Source organism: Aspergillus multicolor (assembly GCF_047715735.1).
Source record: "Aspergillus multicolor strain CBS 133.54 unplaced genomic scaffold BDW74scaffold_23, whole genome shotgun sequence".
NCBI lineage: Eukaryota > Fungi > Ascomycota > Eurotiomycetes > Eurotiales > Aspergillaceae > Aspergillus > Aspergillus multicolor.
Genome location: NW_027395974.1, coordinates 5,224 through 19,631, shown reverse-complemented (window position 1 = coordinate 19,631; position 14,408 = coordinate 5,224). Strand labels below are relative to the sequence as shown.

The 14,408-nt window shown below is 46.6% G+C and overlaps 7 protein-coding genes across 7 annotated transcripts; 4 read left to right on the top strand and 3 right to left on the bottom strand.

Moving 5' to 3' along the window:
- Positions 1-763: 763 nt before the first annotated feature.
- BDW74DRAFT_180589 (cyclin-dependent protein kinase regulatory subunit CKS1) lies at positions 764-1,254 on the top strand (the record flags this gene model as incomplete). Its single annotated transcript, XM_073729786.1, has 4 exons — positions 764-867; positions 913-1,057; positions 1,107-1,165; positions 1,218-1,254. 4 exons carry the CDS (start codon positions 764-766, stop codon positions 1,252-1,254), a joined length of 345 nt encoding a protein of 114 aa, XP_073581206.1.
- A 1,273-nt stretch (positions 1,255-2,527) lies between these two features.
- Positions 2,528-4,238, bottom strand: BDW74DRAFT_157849 (DUF3844 domain-containing protein). The gene is made up of 4 exons (XM_073725204.1): positions 3,819-4,238; positions 3,626-3,759; positions 3,429-3,560; positions 2,528-3,360 (listed from the first exon to the last, which is right to left on the bottom strand). The coding sequence occupies exons 1-4, from the start codon at positions 4,144-4,146 to the stop codon at positions 2,842-2,844; spliced, it is 1,113 nt and encodes a 370-aa protein (XP_073581205.1). The 5' UTR covers positions 4,147-4,238; the 3' UTR covers positions 2,528-2,841.
- A 147-nt stretch (positions 4,239-4,385) lies between these two features.
- On the top strand, positions 4,386-5,956 carry BDW74DRAFT_59287 (uncharacterized protein). The gene is made up of 4 exons (XM_073733245.1): positions 4,386-4,659; positions 4,710-4,984; positions 5,033-5,174; positions 5,231-5,956. Exons 1-4 carry the CDS (start codon positions 4,532-4,534, stop codon positions 5,814-5,816), a joined length of 1,131 nt encoding a protein of 376 aa, XP_073581204.1. The 5' UTR covers positions 4,386-4,531; the 3' UTR covers positions 5,817-5,956.
- A 563-nt stretch (positions 5,957-6,519) lies between these two features.
- BDW74DRAFT_59289 (E3 ubiquitin-protein ligase RNF103) lies at positions 6,520-7,997 on the bottom strand. The gene has a single exon (XM_073733246.1). The coding sequence runs from the start codon at positions 7,755-7,757 to the stop codon at positions 6,603-6,605; it is 1,155 nt and encodes a 384-aa protein (XP_073581203.1). The 5' UTR covers positions 7,758-7,997; the 3' UTR covers positions 6,520-6,602.
- Positions 7,998-8,427: 430 nt separating this feature from the next.
- Positions 8,428-9,529, top strand: cyp3 (putative peptidyl-prolyl cis-trans isomerase). The gene is made up of 4 exons (XM_073733244.1): positions 8,428-8,599; positions 8,755-8,900; positions 8,967-9,104; positions 9,174-9,529. The coding sequence occupies exons 1-4, from the start codon at positions 8,545-8,547 to the stop codon at positions 9,363-9,365; spliced, it is 531 nt and encodes a 176-aa protein (XP_073581202.1). The 5' UTR covers positions 8,428-8,544; the 3' UTR covers positions 9,366-9,529.
- Positions 9,461-12,645, bottom strand: BDW74DRAFT_169413 (alanine--tRNA ligase; the record flags this gene model as incomplete). The annotated part of the gene is made up of 6 exons (XM_073726988.1): positions 9,461-9,634; positions 9,709-12,117; positions 12,167-12,202; positions 12,258-12,284; positions 12,335-12,480; positions 12,552-12,645. The coding sequence occupies 6 exons, from the start codon at positions 12,643-12,645 to the stop codon at positions 9,461-9,463; spliced, it is 2,886 nt and encodes a 961-aa protein (XP_073581201.1).
- Positions 12,646-12,808: 163 nt separating this feature from the next.
- Positions 12,809-13,689, top strand: BDW74DRAFT_157834 (uncharacterized protein). The gene is made up of 2 exons (XM_073725203.1): positions 12,809-13,014; positions 13,090-13,689. Exons 1-2 carry the CDS (start codon positions 12,912-12,914, stop codon positions 13,578-13,580), a joined length of 594 nt encoding a protein of 197 aa, XP_073581200.1. The 5' UTR covers positions 12,809-12,911; the 3' UTR covers positions 13,581-13,689.
- The last annotated feature ends 719 nt before the right edge of the window (positions 13,690-14,408 follow it).

Here is a 14,408-nt window from a genome sequence, read left to right as displayed (position 1 = left end):
TTGGCCATTGGAAGATTAGATAAGCTATTCTTGACAACGATTAGCTTATCAGTTAGCGCCAAAAGTGATTGGAATCCCAACTGCAAGGGAGAGAGAAAAAAATTGCTAAATTTGCGTATTTCTGAGGCCCTCCAACTCAAATTAAGAACCAAAAGAGTATGAGCTTCTTGACACTCCGGCTGGTAGTGAAAATGACAATATTCACCTCGTGACCAAAGCAGGAACCTAGTTTACTAGTCAAACACAGCTACATTTCTACCAGGGGCAACTCCAAGAACACTTAGATTAATGTTCTAATATTATTTTGCATAATAGTCAAGTTAACAGCATATATACGTGCATTTAGTTACTAGCATACCAAGTATGCTTGTTGCCTACGGTCATTAGTCTTTCACGCCTTGTGCGTAAGGCATCAAACTGGCCGCGGCTGATAAGTGCTCCATCAAAACAACGCCGCAATTTCGAAGCGGAGCTCTGGATCAACACACCACCATCTATCCGATCAGCAGTCTGTCAATTCCATTGGAACGATTGCAATCTTACCAAATATCCAAGAAACCTTTAGTAGGCACCACAGGTTCAAGAAGTGAGTTTCGCGCGCGCGAGCCTAGAGATTTGCTAATCTGTGTTCAGCATCACATCTAATCTGACGACTGTTTGGCCGGCTTATACCTGCACGTCAAGAATCCTGATATTATCTGCGGGCTCATACACGGCGATACTGATATTGCCTTCATTTGTTATCTAACTACCACTTGGCGATATGGAGATCGACCCCAGCCGGAGGAACAAAAAGCCCCGCCCTCTCCTAGAATCCGAGCGCGAGAGGTTGGATGAGTTCATTGATTCTATCCACTACTCAGCAAGGTATGTATATCTAGCCACATCATTCCAATTCTCTAATATACCCAGATACTCCGATGACCAATTTGAATACCGCCATGTCCAGCTGCCGAAGAATATGCTAAAAAAGATCCCCGCCGACTACTTTGACAGTTCAAAAGGCACACTGAAGTTATTATGGGAAGAGGAATGGCGGGCTCTTGGTATCACGCAGGTAAGAGTCATCAAGCCTCTAGCGAATTCACCTCTAACCGCGTTGATAGAGTCTGGGCTGGGAACATTACGAGGTTCACGAACCTGAGCCGCACATTCTCTTATTCAAGTATGTATCTACGGTGATGCTGATGTAGCCCTTGTGCTCACGAACAATACAGACGCCCCCTGAATTACCAGCCGCCAATTTCTCAATGAGCGACATATTCTAAGCTACTAAACATGCAATCCTGGGCCACTCGGGCGTCGAACGTCGTGATTACTGAGGATTCAGGAGAGTCATCTCTAGCGCCGTTACGCGCAAAGCAGTTGCATAATAGAGATGATCGAGGCAATTCGAAACTCCATGCAAGACGTGAAATGAAACATGGTATGATTCATATAAGCAAGATCCCTCGTATGTTCGCTAAAGCGAGGGTCGCCAAAAATCGCATTGTCCTTCTCCATTGCCTTTTATTCGGGCCCCTGATATGTGTGCACGCTCTTGAGGGGAGTCTTTCAGACTACATTTTCGGCCAGCCATTGCTCCCATTGAGTCGCGGTGAAACTACTGCTGATGCCCGGTTTCTCAAACGCCCTATATCCTCAAAGTCAGCGCTTCTTAGGCTTGGGGCTTTTAGGCTTAGGTAACGCACATTAAAATACACTGTTGGAGAAACATGAACACCAACCACTCGGCCTGCCTGTGCTCGATTTTAGTTGCCGCTCTCAAAGACAATCGCTCAAGTACATACTTTGACCATGGCCTTGATATCATTGGTGACCGAATTCCCGGTGTTCAACTGTCCGTCTTCGTCAGGTTCCCACGCTATTGTCAGCAGTTTCAAAATTTCATTCTTGCCCACGCCAACACTTTCACCAATATCTGCCAGCCTGTCATACGTCTGATTGCGAGTTTCATTCACAACATTGACGTCAAAAAAGTCTTGTTGCTGCTCGAATAAGGCTGCACTGAACTCCCAGAATTTATCCGGCGCTATCTTGAGAATTGCCGCGGCGCTTTCATGCGTGAGTGTAGATGATGGATGCCAAGGCTGAATATGCTGGCGAAAGATCACTTGGAGTCGCGCTTGATACCTCTCAGTAATAATCGGTCTGGCTGAAGCATAGAAAGTCTTGAATAGCCTTGCAGAGAATTGTAATAATCATCGCTGAGCAGTTAATTCAGGACAGCCTTTCCTAGCCGCTGAAGACTAACAGGGCAGACATAGTCAAGGTCTTGAACGAGGTCAGCATTTCTCCAACACTTGAAATAGTGGGTAAGGTAACAAACATATTTCAAGCGTATGCTGCTGGTGGGCAGTGGTTGGCATCAATCTCTGTCCCGCGAATTTGGGGGCAAGGGCCATTGCTACGCTTGAGGAAAGAACGTGGGTGATCAGGAAATAGTGTAGAGAGTGTAGATAAAGAGAAAACTCCACCAATTGATAGTTATACGGTTCAGAAGGAGTCAGGCTTGAATATCCAGGGTACAGTGTTATATGTTCAACTACTATCATGTCCGTCATACCCAACAATTGTCGATCTTACCCCGCCAGTGCGGGGACGGAATTTGACTTGCCGTGATGCTAGTACACCCCAACTCCGGAGCCCGGAAGTCGGTGTCTAGGCTCCGGTTTTATGTACTATCTAACTACTTCACGAATGTTAACGAGGTAGATTGAGTTCGCCCTTTAAGTTAGTCCATGATAATACAGCCTGAGCTGAGTCACTCGTATTGACACATTATACTCACATAGGCACCAAGATTGGCAGCGCCACTACCGACGAGGTAATTGATGAACCTCACTTCGGTGCCCTGGCGGGCCCAACGCCCGCACTAATTACGCCTGGTAGCTCGAGATTTCCGACTTGAAATATCATGCCGATAGCAGAGCCCACCGCTAAAATAACAGCCAAAGTCACGCCCACAATCAAAAAGAATGGGGAGCTGATGTCGCTTTTCTGACAAGCCGATCCACCCCATCGTTCTGAGCAGTAGCAGGCGTGGCAATTGCTGGTTTTCTCATAACACGCGCCGTGTCCTGAGCAAGCGTTTGTTGCGTCGTTGCATGAAGAGTTTGACGTGTAGCATATGGGTGCGAGGGAAAGCGACATCTGTGTTTGTTGCCGAGTGGTCATAAACCGGGTGTCCCTTGTGTTCAGCCTCCCATGTTTCGGCGCTGACCGTGGGTGAGACGGCTTCAATGCTATGGTTAAATTCGATAAAACCACTACCGTCACCTTCCTACCGTTCAGTGACAGCAAATGCAATTCGGCCAAGAAAGACTTGAGGTCTTTTAAATGGGCAGAGACACCATTGGACTTCATGGAAACTGTGCTTAGCACTGCAACTTGACATGATGTGGCACAAATAAGGGTCCACAAAATACCTTGAATGCAATGTGTGTAGCCACAAACCCTTTCTGATCATTGACCCAGGATTCGCCGACGATAACGTGGTCGAGGAGTTCCATACCGATACCAACACCGAGGTCCTCGGGAAGCCATGACTTGATAGACTCCTAAAAGTAAGGAGGACAAGGTATCAGCGGCTGAATTGACTTAATACATGTAAATCGGCTTTTACCTTTGGGTTTTCAAGGTTGGAGAACGAGAAATGCTTGCTCTCAAGGCTAACTACTTCTTCGACCACATCCAGGAAGTTTGTCCCGACTGTGGAAGTCAGTACTTGCCCTTGGTACTCATCATGAATTGAACTTTCTAAGAGTTGTGCGGTCAGATTCAGATTGAGCATTGGTGGAAAGCCAAGTTCATCATACCGAGATCGCCAGTCAGCCCTTCTAATACGACCAGTAGTGTATCTGATGCTCCACCTGCAGCCGGGACGCCGAACAAGCGTATTGGAGATCCTGCCAAACTGCTCAGGAGCTCGATGTCATCATCATCATCTGAGCCTTGTAGAGACGATGTAGTGGGCGACTTGGACCAAAGCTCCAATAACCGTTGAAGGGTGGCGTTTGATATGGTTCGAGACTCCAGGTCCTGCATGCGTGTTTCGGACCCAAAGTTGATAACAGAAGCTTCCAACGCAGTGGTTTCGACTGCGAGTGTGGCTAATGTAGTCAAGAAACTGAAGGACAACAACATCTTGGATTTTAATATTAGAGGTCCAATGAAACTAGTAATAGACGTTCATCAAGCTGGTCGCTACTGGTGATGGTATGTCTAAAGGATCACAAAAATGTCATGTATAAATATGGATGCCGTCTTATACCAATGCCCTATGCACATGGCTGGCGGTGTTGGGGCTTGATCACGTGCGCTAGACTCGGGCTCGCTGAATCTGGGGAACATCTATCTCAATTCAGTCCAACAACAGTCCATACTGTATGGTTACACTTATAATAGCGTGGTAAAACGGCTCGCTTTCCCCTTCCGAGTGTTTTTTTCTACTGTCTTAACAATCTTACCACTGTCACTCTAGCGAGATTGGCGAGATCAATCATTCAAATTACACCGATGTGCTATTCCAATGCCGCCATCAAGGCCGCTACTTCATAGCCGTCGATTGCTGCCACGAAATAAGGCAACGTTTCGAGGCTTCGTTTCAGCTCCAGTCAACATACGCTATGTGAAATTGATTAAACGTCCGTGGTCTACGTATGTTCCATTTAGCAATGCTAATTCTGCACCCGCACTGATGATAATAGAGGGCTCATTCCGCATATATTGTTCGCTGGCACCAGCCTCTATATCTGGGAGTCAAACTTTTTTGCGCACGAGGATGACAGCAATGCAAAGTCACCCAAACCTCCCGAGAAAAGTACTTCGCACGAGAAAACCATCCGCGGCTCCTCAACACCTATCTTCATACCGACTGGCTGGGCACGGTTACAGGAAGGTAAACTATATGCCGCCTCGGATCCCGAGTGGAAGGAATTTGTCAAAATTTCCAAAGATGCTGAAAAGCTCCGAGCGCTCAAAGGTGATATATTATATCCAAACCCTACGTATCTGGCTCTGACGATACTAGATGAGTTGGCGTCTATTGCTCTAAGCGAGGCATCTCGATCGATTTCACTCTCGCGCATGCTCAGCCCGCCCTTTACGATAGAAGTGCAATGGCTACTACACCAATTCCCTTCTCGAGCCAAAACTACCTACTTTCAGTCAGGGTGAGCATACTTCCAACTTTTTCATCTCAAATTTCCGGACTCTCATCAGTGCATAGATTATTATTTACCGATAATGCGATCGCTTGGATTTCGAAGCCTGTTTCGACCGTACGGGCGTCCTACGTGGCCCTGGCCGCCCTTGATGCGTGTTCAGTCCTCTGGGAAAGACTTCTTGGCCAATTCAGCGCTAAGAGCTCGGTCACTGATGGAGCTTTGGGCTTGCCTGATTTTCCCAGGACAATAATACCTTCGGATCTCAAAACACTGGATAAACTAGGTGATGTATCGCGACCAGAGCCGCCGAGCAGGCCAAGCCGAGATGATGGCATGCAGCTACAATCTTCATTCATTTTATCTACATTACAATGGCTACCTCTGCCGAAATTCAGCCCTGGTTCTGATTTCCACGTGGCCTCGCTAGCGTTCAAGGCTAGAATAAATCAATGCCTAGAAATGGACTCCCGTGCTCATCGCCAGGGAACGTTCTCCATTCGTGGGCCTGTGAGCATACGGGGCTCACTCGGTTCCTGCAGGATCGAGGTAGACGCCGAGTACGACCCAGCGGCCTCGGAATGGGTATCTGTCACTATGCACCTCAAAGACGTGCATTTCTTCCAACAAAAGCCTCTTGGGGGTAATTGAGCGATCGTTATACTCGGCGGCTGCGGCTAATGTGTACATATCAATAGAGTTGCAGATATAAGCCTGCAATGCCATGATCCGGCTTTTATGTCGTCAGCTAGTGACAACCGTCGCGCTACTCTAGATGTATAGAATGACTATCTTTACGTCCATTGCTGGATATCCTATCTCATCCTTGGTTTCCTGCAACTCCCCCGAGGCCGCTCTTTTAGAACATGCACGGTCGTTAGGTTGCTGACCTGTAACGTGTCGGAATGGGCAGAAAGCAGCCCAATTACGATTATGATCTATTTTTCGTATGCAGGCCAGAGAGGTTAATCCATGGGTCAACTTTGACAGTGCGAATTCTCACGCTCCTTGGGCTTGTTAGGAGACCATAAATACACTTCGATGTTCTGCGATCTTGCATAAACTGAGCATCTTTAATGCAGGCCAGATAGGACCGGGCACCCTTGATCCCAGCAAAATGCTTGATATTCCTAGTGATAATAGTGCAGATATAAGGAAAAAAATCTGCGAACGGCAATAGATAACATCGAGAAACCAAACGCCTATCAAACATTTCCCATATAGTGGTGATATCAACAAAAAAAGGACTGCCCATGAAATTATAGATCATACAACAACGACGCTATGAAACTCCGTTTGAATAAGATGTCGTTAACGAAAAGCCAAGAGCGCTCATGGATGCATCATAATGAGTGATCGATATACCGCCACAGGCATTCCGGATGTCGGTGTGTGGGTATAACACTAGAGCCACAGTCCAAAGTTTCTCACATGTAATTACGGAGCTTGCCCAGCCTCCAGCTGGCTTGGTGTCTGCGGGCCATTGTGGTGTGGGTTTTCAGTCGAGGTTGCAGAATCGTGGCTTCTGTCTCTGGATCGGTTGCGAAACCTGAAAAATCGAGAGAAAATGGTTGAGTTCAAGGTGCCGTCTCCGGAACGAATTGGATTAGTAATCGTTTCTCGCCTGAACAGAGGTCGCCCCCAAAATCTGCGGCCTCTACGCCGAGATTGTCCGACATCAGGATCAGGGGCCCTCTGTAACGACTGTCTGGACATTGTCACGTGTGCCCGAAACGGATTGATTCCTCTGATGAAGACAGCCGGTGGTTGATTTGGTACTGACACCCGGCGAGCCGCGCGGCGACGGTCGTTTGTAGAGGATGGGTCGGTGGGCTCCGGGCGAGGCTTGGGCGTATAATAATCTGCCTTGCATAGCGGACACGAGGCTCGTCGACTTGTAAGCCACGGATCCACACACGAAGCGTGAAATGCATGTCCACAAGAGAGACCGCGTATATCGTCGTCGTCTTCAATGATATCCAGACAGATCGCACATGAATCTCCAGGGTTTGAGGCAGGGTCCGTATCAACCGTGGCGGGAAGGAGGATTTCCCCATCCTCTTGTATGGGTATGTAATCAGCCTGATTCCTGTCCTGTGTGTCATTTCGCTCCAAACTGGCTCTCAAGGGCACATGGCTAGGCTGTGTGAAATCCTCGAGACTCTTCTCTTCCGCTTGTTGGGACGGGTCACCATCACCAACAAACTTTGGTGGTTGAAACGTTGTTGAATCGCCCTTCTGGTGGGATATAGTACCAAGCGCAGCCAAGGGCGAGATAGCACCGTCTGGGAGGGACTGCTGGTCGTCTTTTTGTGTTCCATGAACGTGGTCAGGATCATGGGCGGATATGCCACCAGCAGTTGATAATCCCGCATTTGCTCGTGAAGATCTCCACAACTTGTACTTTGTGAGCGGAAATCGTTCGTTTACTTCATCCATGGTCATCAATTTCTTTTCCCTTCTCCTCCGATGAGTTCGCGGCATGGCGACTAGGTCTATCGGTTCGCCGGTTTCTTCGCTGCGCAACTGGCGGTTTCGCTGATTATATCTAAAGCAGTACTTCACACCAACAATGATCCTATATTTCATCATGAATGTCACTCGTTACTCGAATGGCATAGGCTCGGAAAACATACCATAGATTTGTAAAAACGACCCCAAAGCCAAGTGCGACGAAGAATAGTAGCGGAGAACTAGTGGGGCTTGAGCCGCCATCGCTGTTGGAACTGTTGCCAGTGGGCTGTGAAGAGTCTGTTGTTGTAGACATCTCGATAAACGGATACGTCCGGGGCTGAAGGGTTCGAGGATAGGCGAAGGGGCGTTTATGAGAAGAGGTGGTGATTCCTGATGACGGGACGGCGTTTCCGATTCACCCCCTTGGGATGTAAATAAGAGAGACCACTATAGAAAGCCCCGAGAGATGGTATCGGCAGTCACAGCTCAGTTCATCGAGTCCAAGAGAGCAGGTAAAGGAACACCTATTAACGAGCACTTGATGGCGCATTACTGAGAGCAGCTGCTATCAGAGCTGCAACAGCCCTTGCTCAATTCAATATGCGCAGTGGTAGCACGCTAGCAACCATGGGCTGGTAATGGAGCTGGATTCATGGAAGAGAGGAGGGTCTCGGCCTCCTTAGGGTTGCTAGAAGAGGAGACAGCGAGAAGTCCTGAATCACGGGACGATCTCCTTGTGCCAAGTTTTGGATCAGGGTCCAAGACTCTGGGCCCGTCCAAAACCTCCGCCAGCGAAAACAGCTATTCTCTCACAGGAAATTCGGCCCGAAATCCGAGTGGCTAGGACCTGGAAGAGAACTTACTGGGCAAAGTGCTTGTATTTTTGACTGAAATCACCTCTCAACGCTGGCGGAGGGCCCAAAAAATGAATAACAATTCTAGCAGCAACCCAGTCGTGTTCTTCGATGTCGCTCTCGGTGGTAGGTCTCCCCGCATCTTTTTTCCTAAAGTCTCAAAGTATGCTTGCCCAGAACCCATGTATATTTTCAGTAAGGGTGCCTGGCTGTACGGTGGCTGGCACTAGTCAAACATGGCAAGCATCAGATAGCCGGCTAACCACCAGGCTTCCCTACAGGTGAGCCGTTGGGACGTCTCAAATTGGAACTCTTCGCGGATGTGACCCCTCGAACTGCTGAAAACTTCCGTCAGTTCTGCACCGGAGAGAGCAAGAATCAACAAGGCCGGCCTCAGGGATACAAAGGCAGTAGATTCCACAGAGTAGTGAGTATTTACAGTTCTCAAAAGAGAGCTCAATTCCGGAGTTCAAAATTTGATTTTCCGGTATAGATCAAGGACTTTATGATCCAAGGGGGTGATTTCATCAATGGCGATGGCACAGGCTCGTGTACCATCTTTGGAACTCCCAAGTTCCCAGACGAGAATTTTACCCTGCGCCATGATCGTCCAGGGTTACTGAGCATGGCTGTAAGCGACCCTGCTTTAAGCCAGAGTTGAAAAAAAAAAAAAAAAACTAAAAAAAACTGACACTGTTAGAATTCTGGACCGAATACAAACGGCTGCCAGTTCTTCATCACGACCACTGCGACTCCGTTTCTAAACGACAAACATGTTGTCTTTGGACAAGTGGTTGATGGAATGGACATCGTGCGAATGATTGAGAATACCCGCACCACAAGGGACAAACCAAATCAAGATGTCACTGTCGTTCAATGCGGGGAGATGTAGAGAGAAGAAGCTATCTAGAAAACTTTTTATTTTGTGAGAAGTGTAGAGAATATCTATGATGACAATGTCAGGCAGACCCTAAGTCATTGCCGAGACTACAGCTTAAATCTGCTAAGATATTCCGAAGCCAAGTCTATGGCATCATCAACTTTCTCGGGATTGACACCGTTACCAATAGAAGTAGGGCCTTTGCCTCCTGCCTTGCCTCCAACCGCTCTCGAAACAGCGGTGGACCATTCACTGGCAGACGCACCCTGGTCGCTAACCGCCTAGAGACGTGAATTATGACTTGTTAGATAGCTCGAAAAAAAAAAAAAAAATGAGGGGACTAAGAACAGCTTACCTTCGGAACGTAGCACCCATGCGCTACACGACCGTCCTCGATACTGGGAGCAAGAACATAGACCATCTTATCCGCAAGCTTCGTTTTGACATAAGTCAGAGATTCACTGACAGCCTTTGAGTTTGCAGATATCGGAAGCTTCGCGATAAGCCAGGACTTGTCCGCATTTTCTGGTGCCGCAAAATACGAGGTGATACTCTCAACGGCCTTCTTGGACTCGAGTTTCTGTTGTGCTTTCTGCTCGTCAATGATTTTTTTGTTGATTTGGGCGAAGCGCTCGCGGAATTTTGATTTCCGGACGGCGGAGATCGAGAGCTGGTTAAGCTCGACCTGGATCTGTTTCGCATTTTGTTCTTTGGCGGGTCCCGAGGGCGTTGCCTCGAGGTGGTCCAGACGCTTCTCAAACTCGGCTGCGATACGTTGCACTTCGTAGGCGTCTTCCCCGGTGACGGCAATGATTCTGCGAATACCTTTGGCAATTCCACTTTCTTCCAGGATGACCAACTCCTTGATATCCCCTGTCTTTTGCACATGGGTGCCACCACAGAATTCGATGCTGACCTCTGCCCACCGTGGATCTTCGACATTCTTCAGAATTTCTTCCAATTCAGCTCCCACAGAAACAACACGAACGGGATCAGGATAGGTCTCGCCGAACACAGCCCTCACGCCCGCAATGTTTCGGGCAACTGCCAGGGGGACCTCCTGTGAATACACAAAGCAATTGCGTCGGATATATTGGGTAGACAATTCCTCAATTTTGGTCAAGTCCGCATCCGCAATGGCTGACTTATGAGAGAAATCAAATCTTAATTTCTCCGAGGAAACAAGAGATCCCTTCTGCTCAATGCCGCTTCCTAAGACTTCTCTCAGGGCAAAGTTCAGAATGTGTGTTCCGGTATGATTGTTCCTGATGGGCCACCGGCGGAGCTCATCGTATTCGCAGATGATGGTATCGTTGACAGTGAAAGATCCGTACTTCATGTAGCCCGTGTGTAGGACGTAGCCAGCATACAGCTGGACATCCACGACATCAAGCTCAGCCTGGCCATCAATAATAATTCGTCCTGTATCATTTTCCTGTCCACCTTGTTCAGCGTAGAAGTTGGTGCGATCCAGGATAACGCCAACTTGCTCTGACCCGGGTATGCTTTGAGTGGACGTATGGAAACTCTTTCCGTGGTAGATCGCCTTGATTTGAGCAGTGACATTTCCTTTCTCGAATTTAGCACTGTCATCGGTTTTGGGCACATCGTCCATCTTTTCAAGTTTCCCTAAATCATGTACATCGAGTTTCACGCTTCCGGTGGTTGTTTTCTTTTGGCCTTTGCTAGCCTCCTTGGCCTTTGCACGAGCCTCCTCAAATTGGCGATCATCTATATCGAGACCGCGCTCTTCGGCCATAATGCGGGTCAAATCGACCGGGAAGCCAAAAGTGTCATAGAGTCTCCAAACATCAGCTCCGTGCAATTTGTGGCCCCCTGTAGCTTTGGCCTGCTGGGCGTACTGCTCAAACTGACGCTCTCCACGATCTAACGTTTTCGCGAAGGATATTTCCTCCTCATCTAATATCTCCATCACATCCTGTTGCTTCTGTTTCAGCTCGGGAAACATGTCACCGAGCTGGGTCACGACAGTAGGCACAATTCTCGAGAAAAAGCTTCCAATTTCAACCTGGAAATATTTTCTGGCGTACCGTGCACCCCTGCGCAACACACGGCGAATAACATAGCCACGACCCTCGTTATTTGGCACCACGCCGTCTGAAATCGCAAACATCAACGTTCGAACATGGTCTGCAACCACGCGGTAAGCAGTATCAAGCCCGTCTATATCATCCGCTCCAAATCGGCCCTGGTATTCACGTGCGCCAGTAATATTCTGAATAGTTTCAAAGATCGGACCGAATACATCAGTGTCGTAATTAGATGATTTGTCCTGCAGCACAGACACAAGCCGCTCGAATCCCATTCCAGTGTCCACATGTTTGTTTGGCAACGAACGCAAGGACCCATCATTTTCGCGGTTATATTGAATGAAGACGTTGTTCCAAATCTCCAAGACGTTCGGATCGTCTTGGTTAACAAGGGAGGCGGCATTACGCCCGCCAATGCGGTCATAGTGAACTTCGCTGCAAGGTCCACATGGACCCTGATCTCCCATCTCCCAGAAATTATCCTTCATGTTTCCGGGTAGGATATGGTCTTCGGGAACGCCCGCGGCCTTCCAAAGCGCCTTGGCTTCCAAGTCGGGTTCTAAGCCTCCTTCTTCGTTTCCTTCAAAGTACGTCACGTATAGACGGCTAGGGTCGAGTCCATACACCTGCGTCAGCAACTCCCAGGAATAATGGATGGCCTCCTTCTTGAAATAGTCGCCAAAGCTCCAGTTACCAAGCATTTCAAAAAAGGTCTGTGCAAACAGTTAGCCAGTCCGGTGTCAAAAGAGAGATACAGCATACATGGTGGTAACTATCCTTCCCAACATCATCCAAGTCCTAGATAAAAGGCGTTAGCTAGACCTTGCCGTAGTTGTATACAACGTCCACAAACATTATGTTTTCCACCTGCGCGAATACACTGTGACTAAGTTAGCAACTGTTTAGATAAGTACGAGTCGGGCCTTGGACTTTTTGGGAGTTGACTGCGCTCTTCAGTTGCGCAAAATCTGAATTTGGATTCACTGTACCCAGAAAAATTGACTTGAATTGATTCATGCCTGCATTGGTGAATAGCAGAGTAGGATCAGACAAGGGGGCCACAGGAGATGAGGCAACTATTGAAAGCAAATCATTGATTGTCAGTCTTAACCTTGTATTGCGATCTTTTGTCGCCTATTCAACATACCGAACGTATGGCCATGCTTCTGAAAATATTGGAGAAAAGTATCGCGAACGAGTTTTGATGTCCATCTTGGCTGGTCTGGGATGTTTGAGGCCATGGCGATGTGCAGTTGACTCGTTATCGGATGTGGGAGGGGTGAGGGGTTGATGAAGTGAAATTTATCGAATGTTCTAGTGTTCGGTCTGAGGAGGGGGGGATGAGTCAAACCCCATAAAGTCTTTGAAAACCTCGTTCCGAGCATCAAGCCATGCGGTCAGACATGATTACATGCCCTTGCGCTTCTGTTCGGTCATCTAAGTAGTATGAAACCGTGTCGCTCGCTCTTCGATAAGACCTCGTTCCTCCTGTTGTACTCTTGAAAGGATGGCGCATCAGTCTGATGTTGCAGGCAACGGAAGGAAACGCCCCGCTGACGGGGAGCTTGATGATCAACCTCTAACGAAAAAGTTTGGTCGGCTACAGATAGGTACGCAGTAACAAGGGGTTGTCTCACATAGCACATTTAAATTTTAGACAATGTCAATTGTTAACTCATTTTTAGGGCCTCTTGCAACGCTTCGCCTACTTAATGGCCAGACAGAGCAAGCTCGATGTTTAGCGAATACATTACAAAGACACAATGACGCGATGTTATTGGATGACACTGCAACCACTCTTTATGTTCATGATCTTGAACAGGAGTTGGCAGAGACTGATGCTCTTGAGGGTGCTCTGACAATCCTACCCGGGCTAGAAGGCAGGCTATCAATGACAAAAATGCTGGTGGCAGATAACAGCAAACCGCCATGCAACGAGATAGTTCTCTACAGGGAGCCTGAATCGCTCTCGATTCCAAAGGACAAGGATCTGGTGCGGCGAGCGTTAATAGAGACCAGAGAAAGGGCCAGGTTGGGCCATCAAGGGCTTCCGGGTGGTATGCAGCAGAAAAATAATTCTGGGTATACAACCCAGAATAATGTTCATGACAGAGACCATGCAAACTGCAGGGGCACTTGGAATGAAGATGCTATGGATATTGATGTAATTTTATAGCTCTTGTGTAAGACAACAGTTGATTTAAAATAAAATATACCAAGGCCTGCTTATCAGTGGACCAAGTGGTTTGCGGCAGGCATCCTGTTCAGCAGACATCTTAGCTTAACCAATGGTCTGTTTTGCCGCTTCCCGCCGCCTTGCATAATTTTTTTTCATCTATATTTATTTAACCATGGTTATGAATTTTAAGTATCCTTGTTTTTTTTTCTATTTTTTAGTATCTTTATTCTATTATATTGTTTTTATTACTATTGAAAAATATTAATCCAAAGATATTTTTTCCTTATATTATAATAATAAGTCTAAGGTAACTGTCAGATAAAGCCTGCCAATCCATCTTAAACCGGTGGGATTTAAGGATATTCTGTGTGTAAGAGTAGAAGGTACAAGTCTTAAGGTTAAAGAGTTTATATAAAAGACTAAATAAAACTAAAAGGTAAGATAGCTTAATTTTTAAAAATAATAAATAGTAACTAAAACTATTTAATACTATAAAAACAGTCCTTTAAATATATAATACTTAATAAATTAATTATATTATTTTACTTTAATAAGTATATTTAGTTAAATTTATTATATTACTTTACTTTAACTAATATAACAGCTAAGAAGTTATTATATTAATACTATTATATTATTATAATTAATATAAATAATTAATAGCTTTAGTTCCTAATATAATAGCTAGTTACATTATATTATTATAATAAATTTATTAGCTAATATTAGTCCGCGCTAGCCATGTTTCTTAATAATCCCCCTTTTTTAGGTTCTTTATCCTTAAAAATCCTTTAAGTAATATAATACCTGTAGGTAAGTTTTATA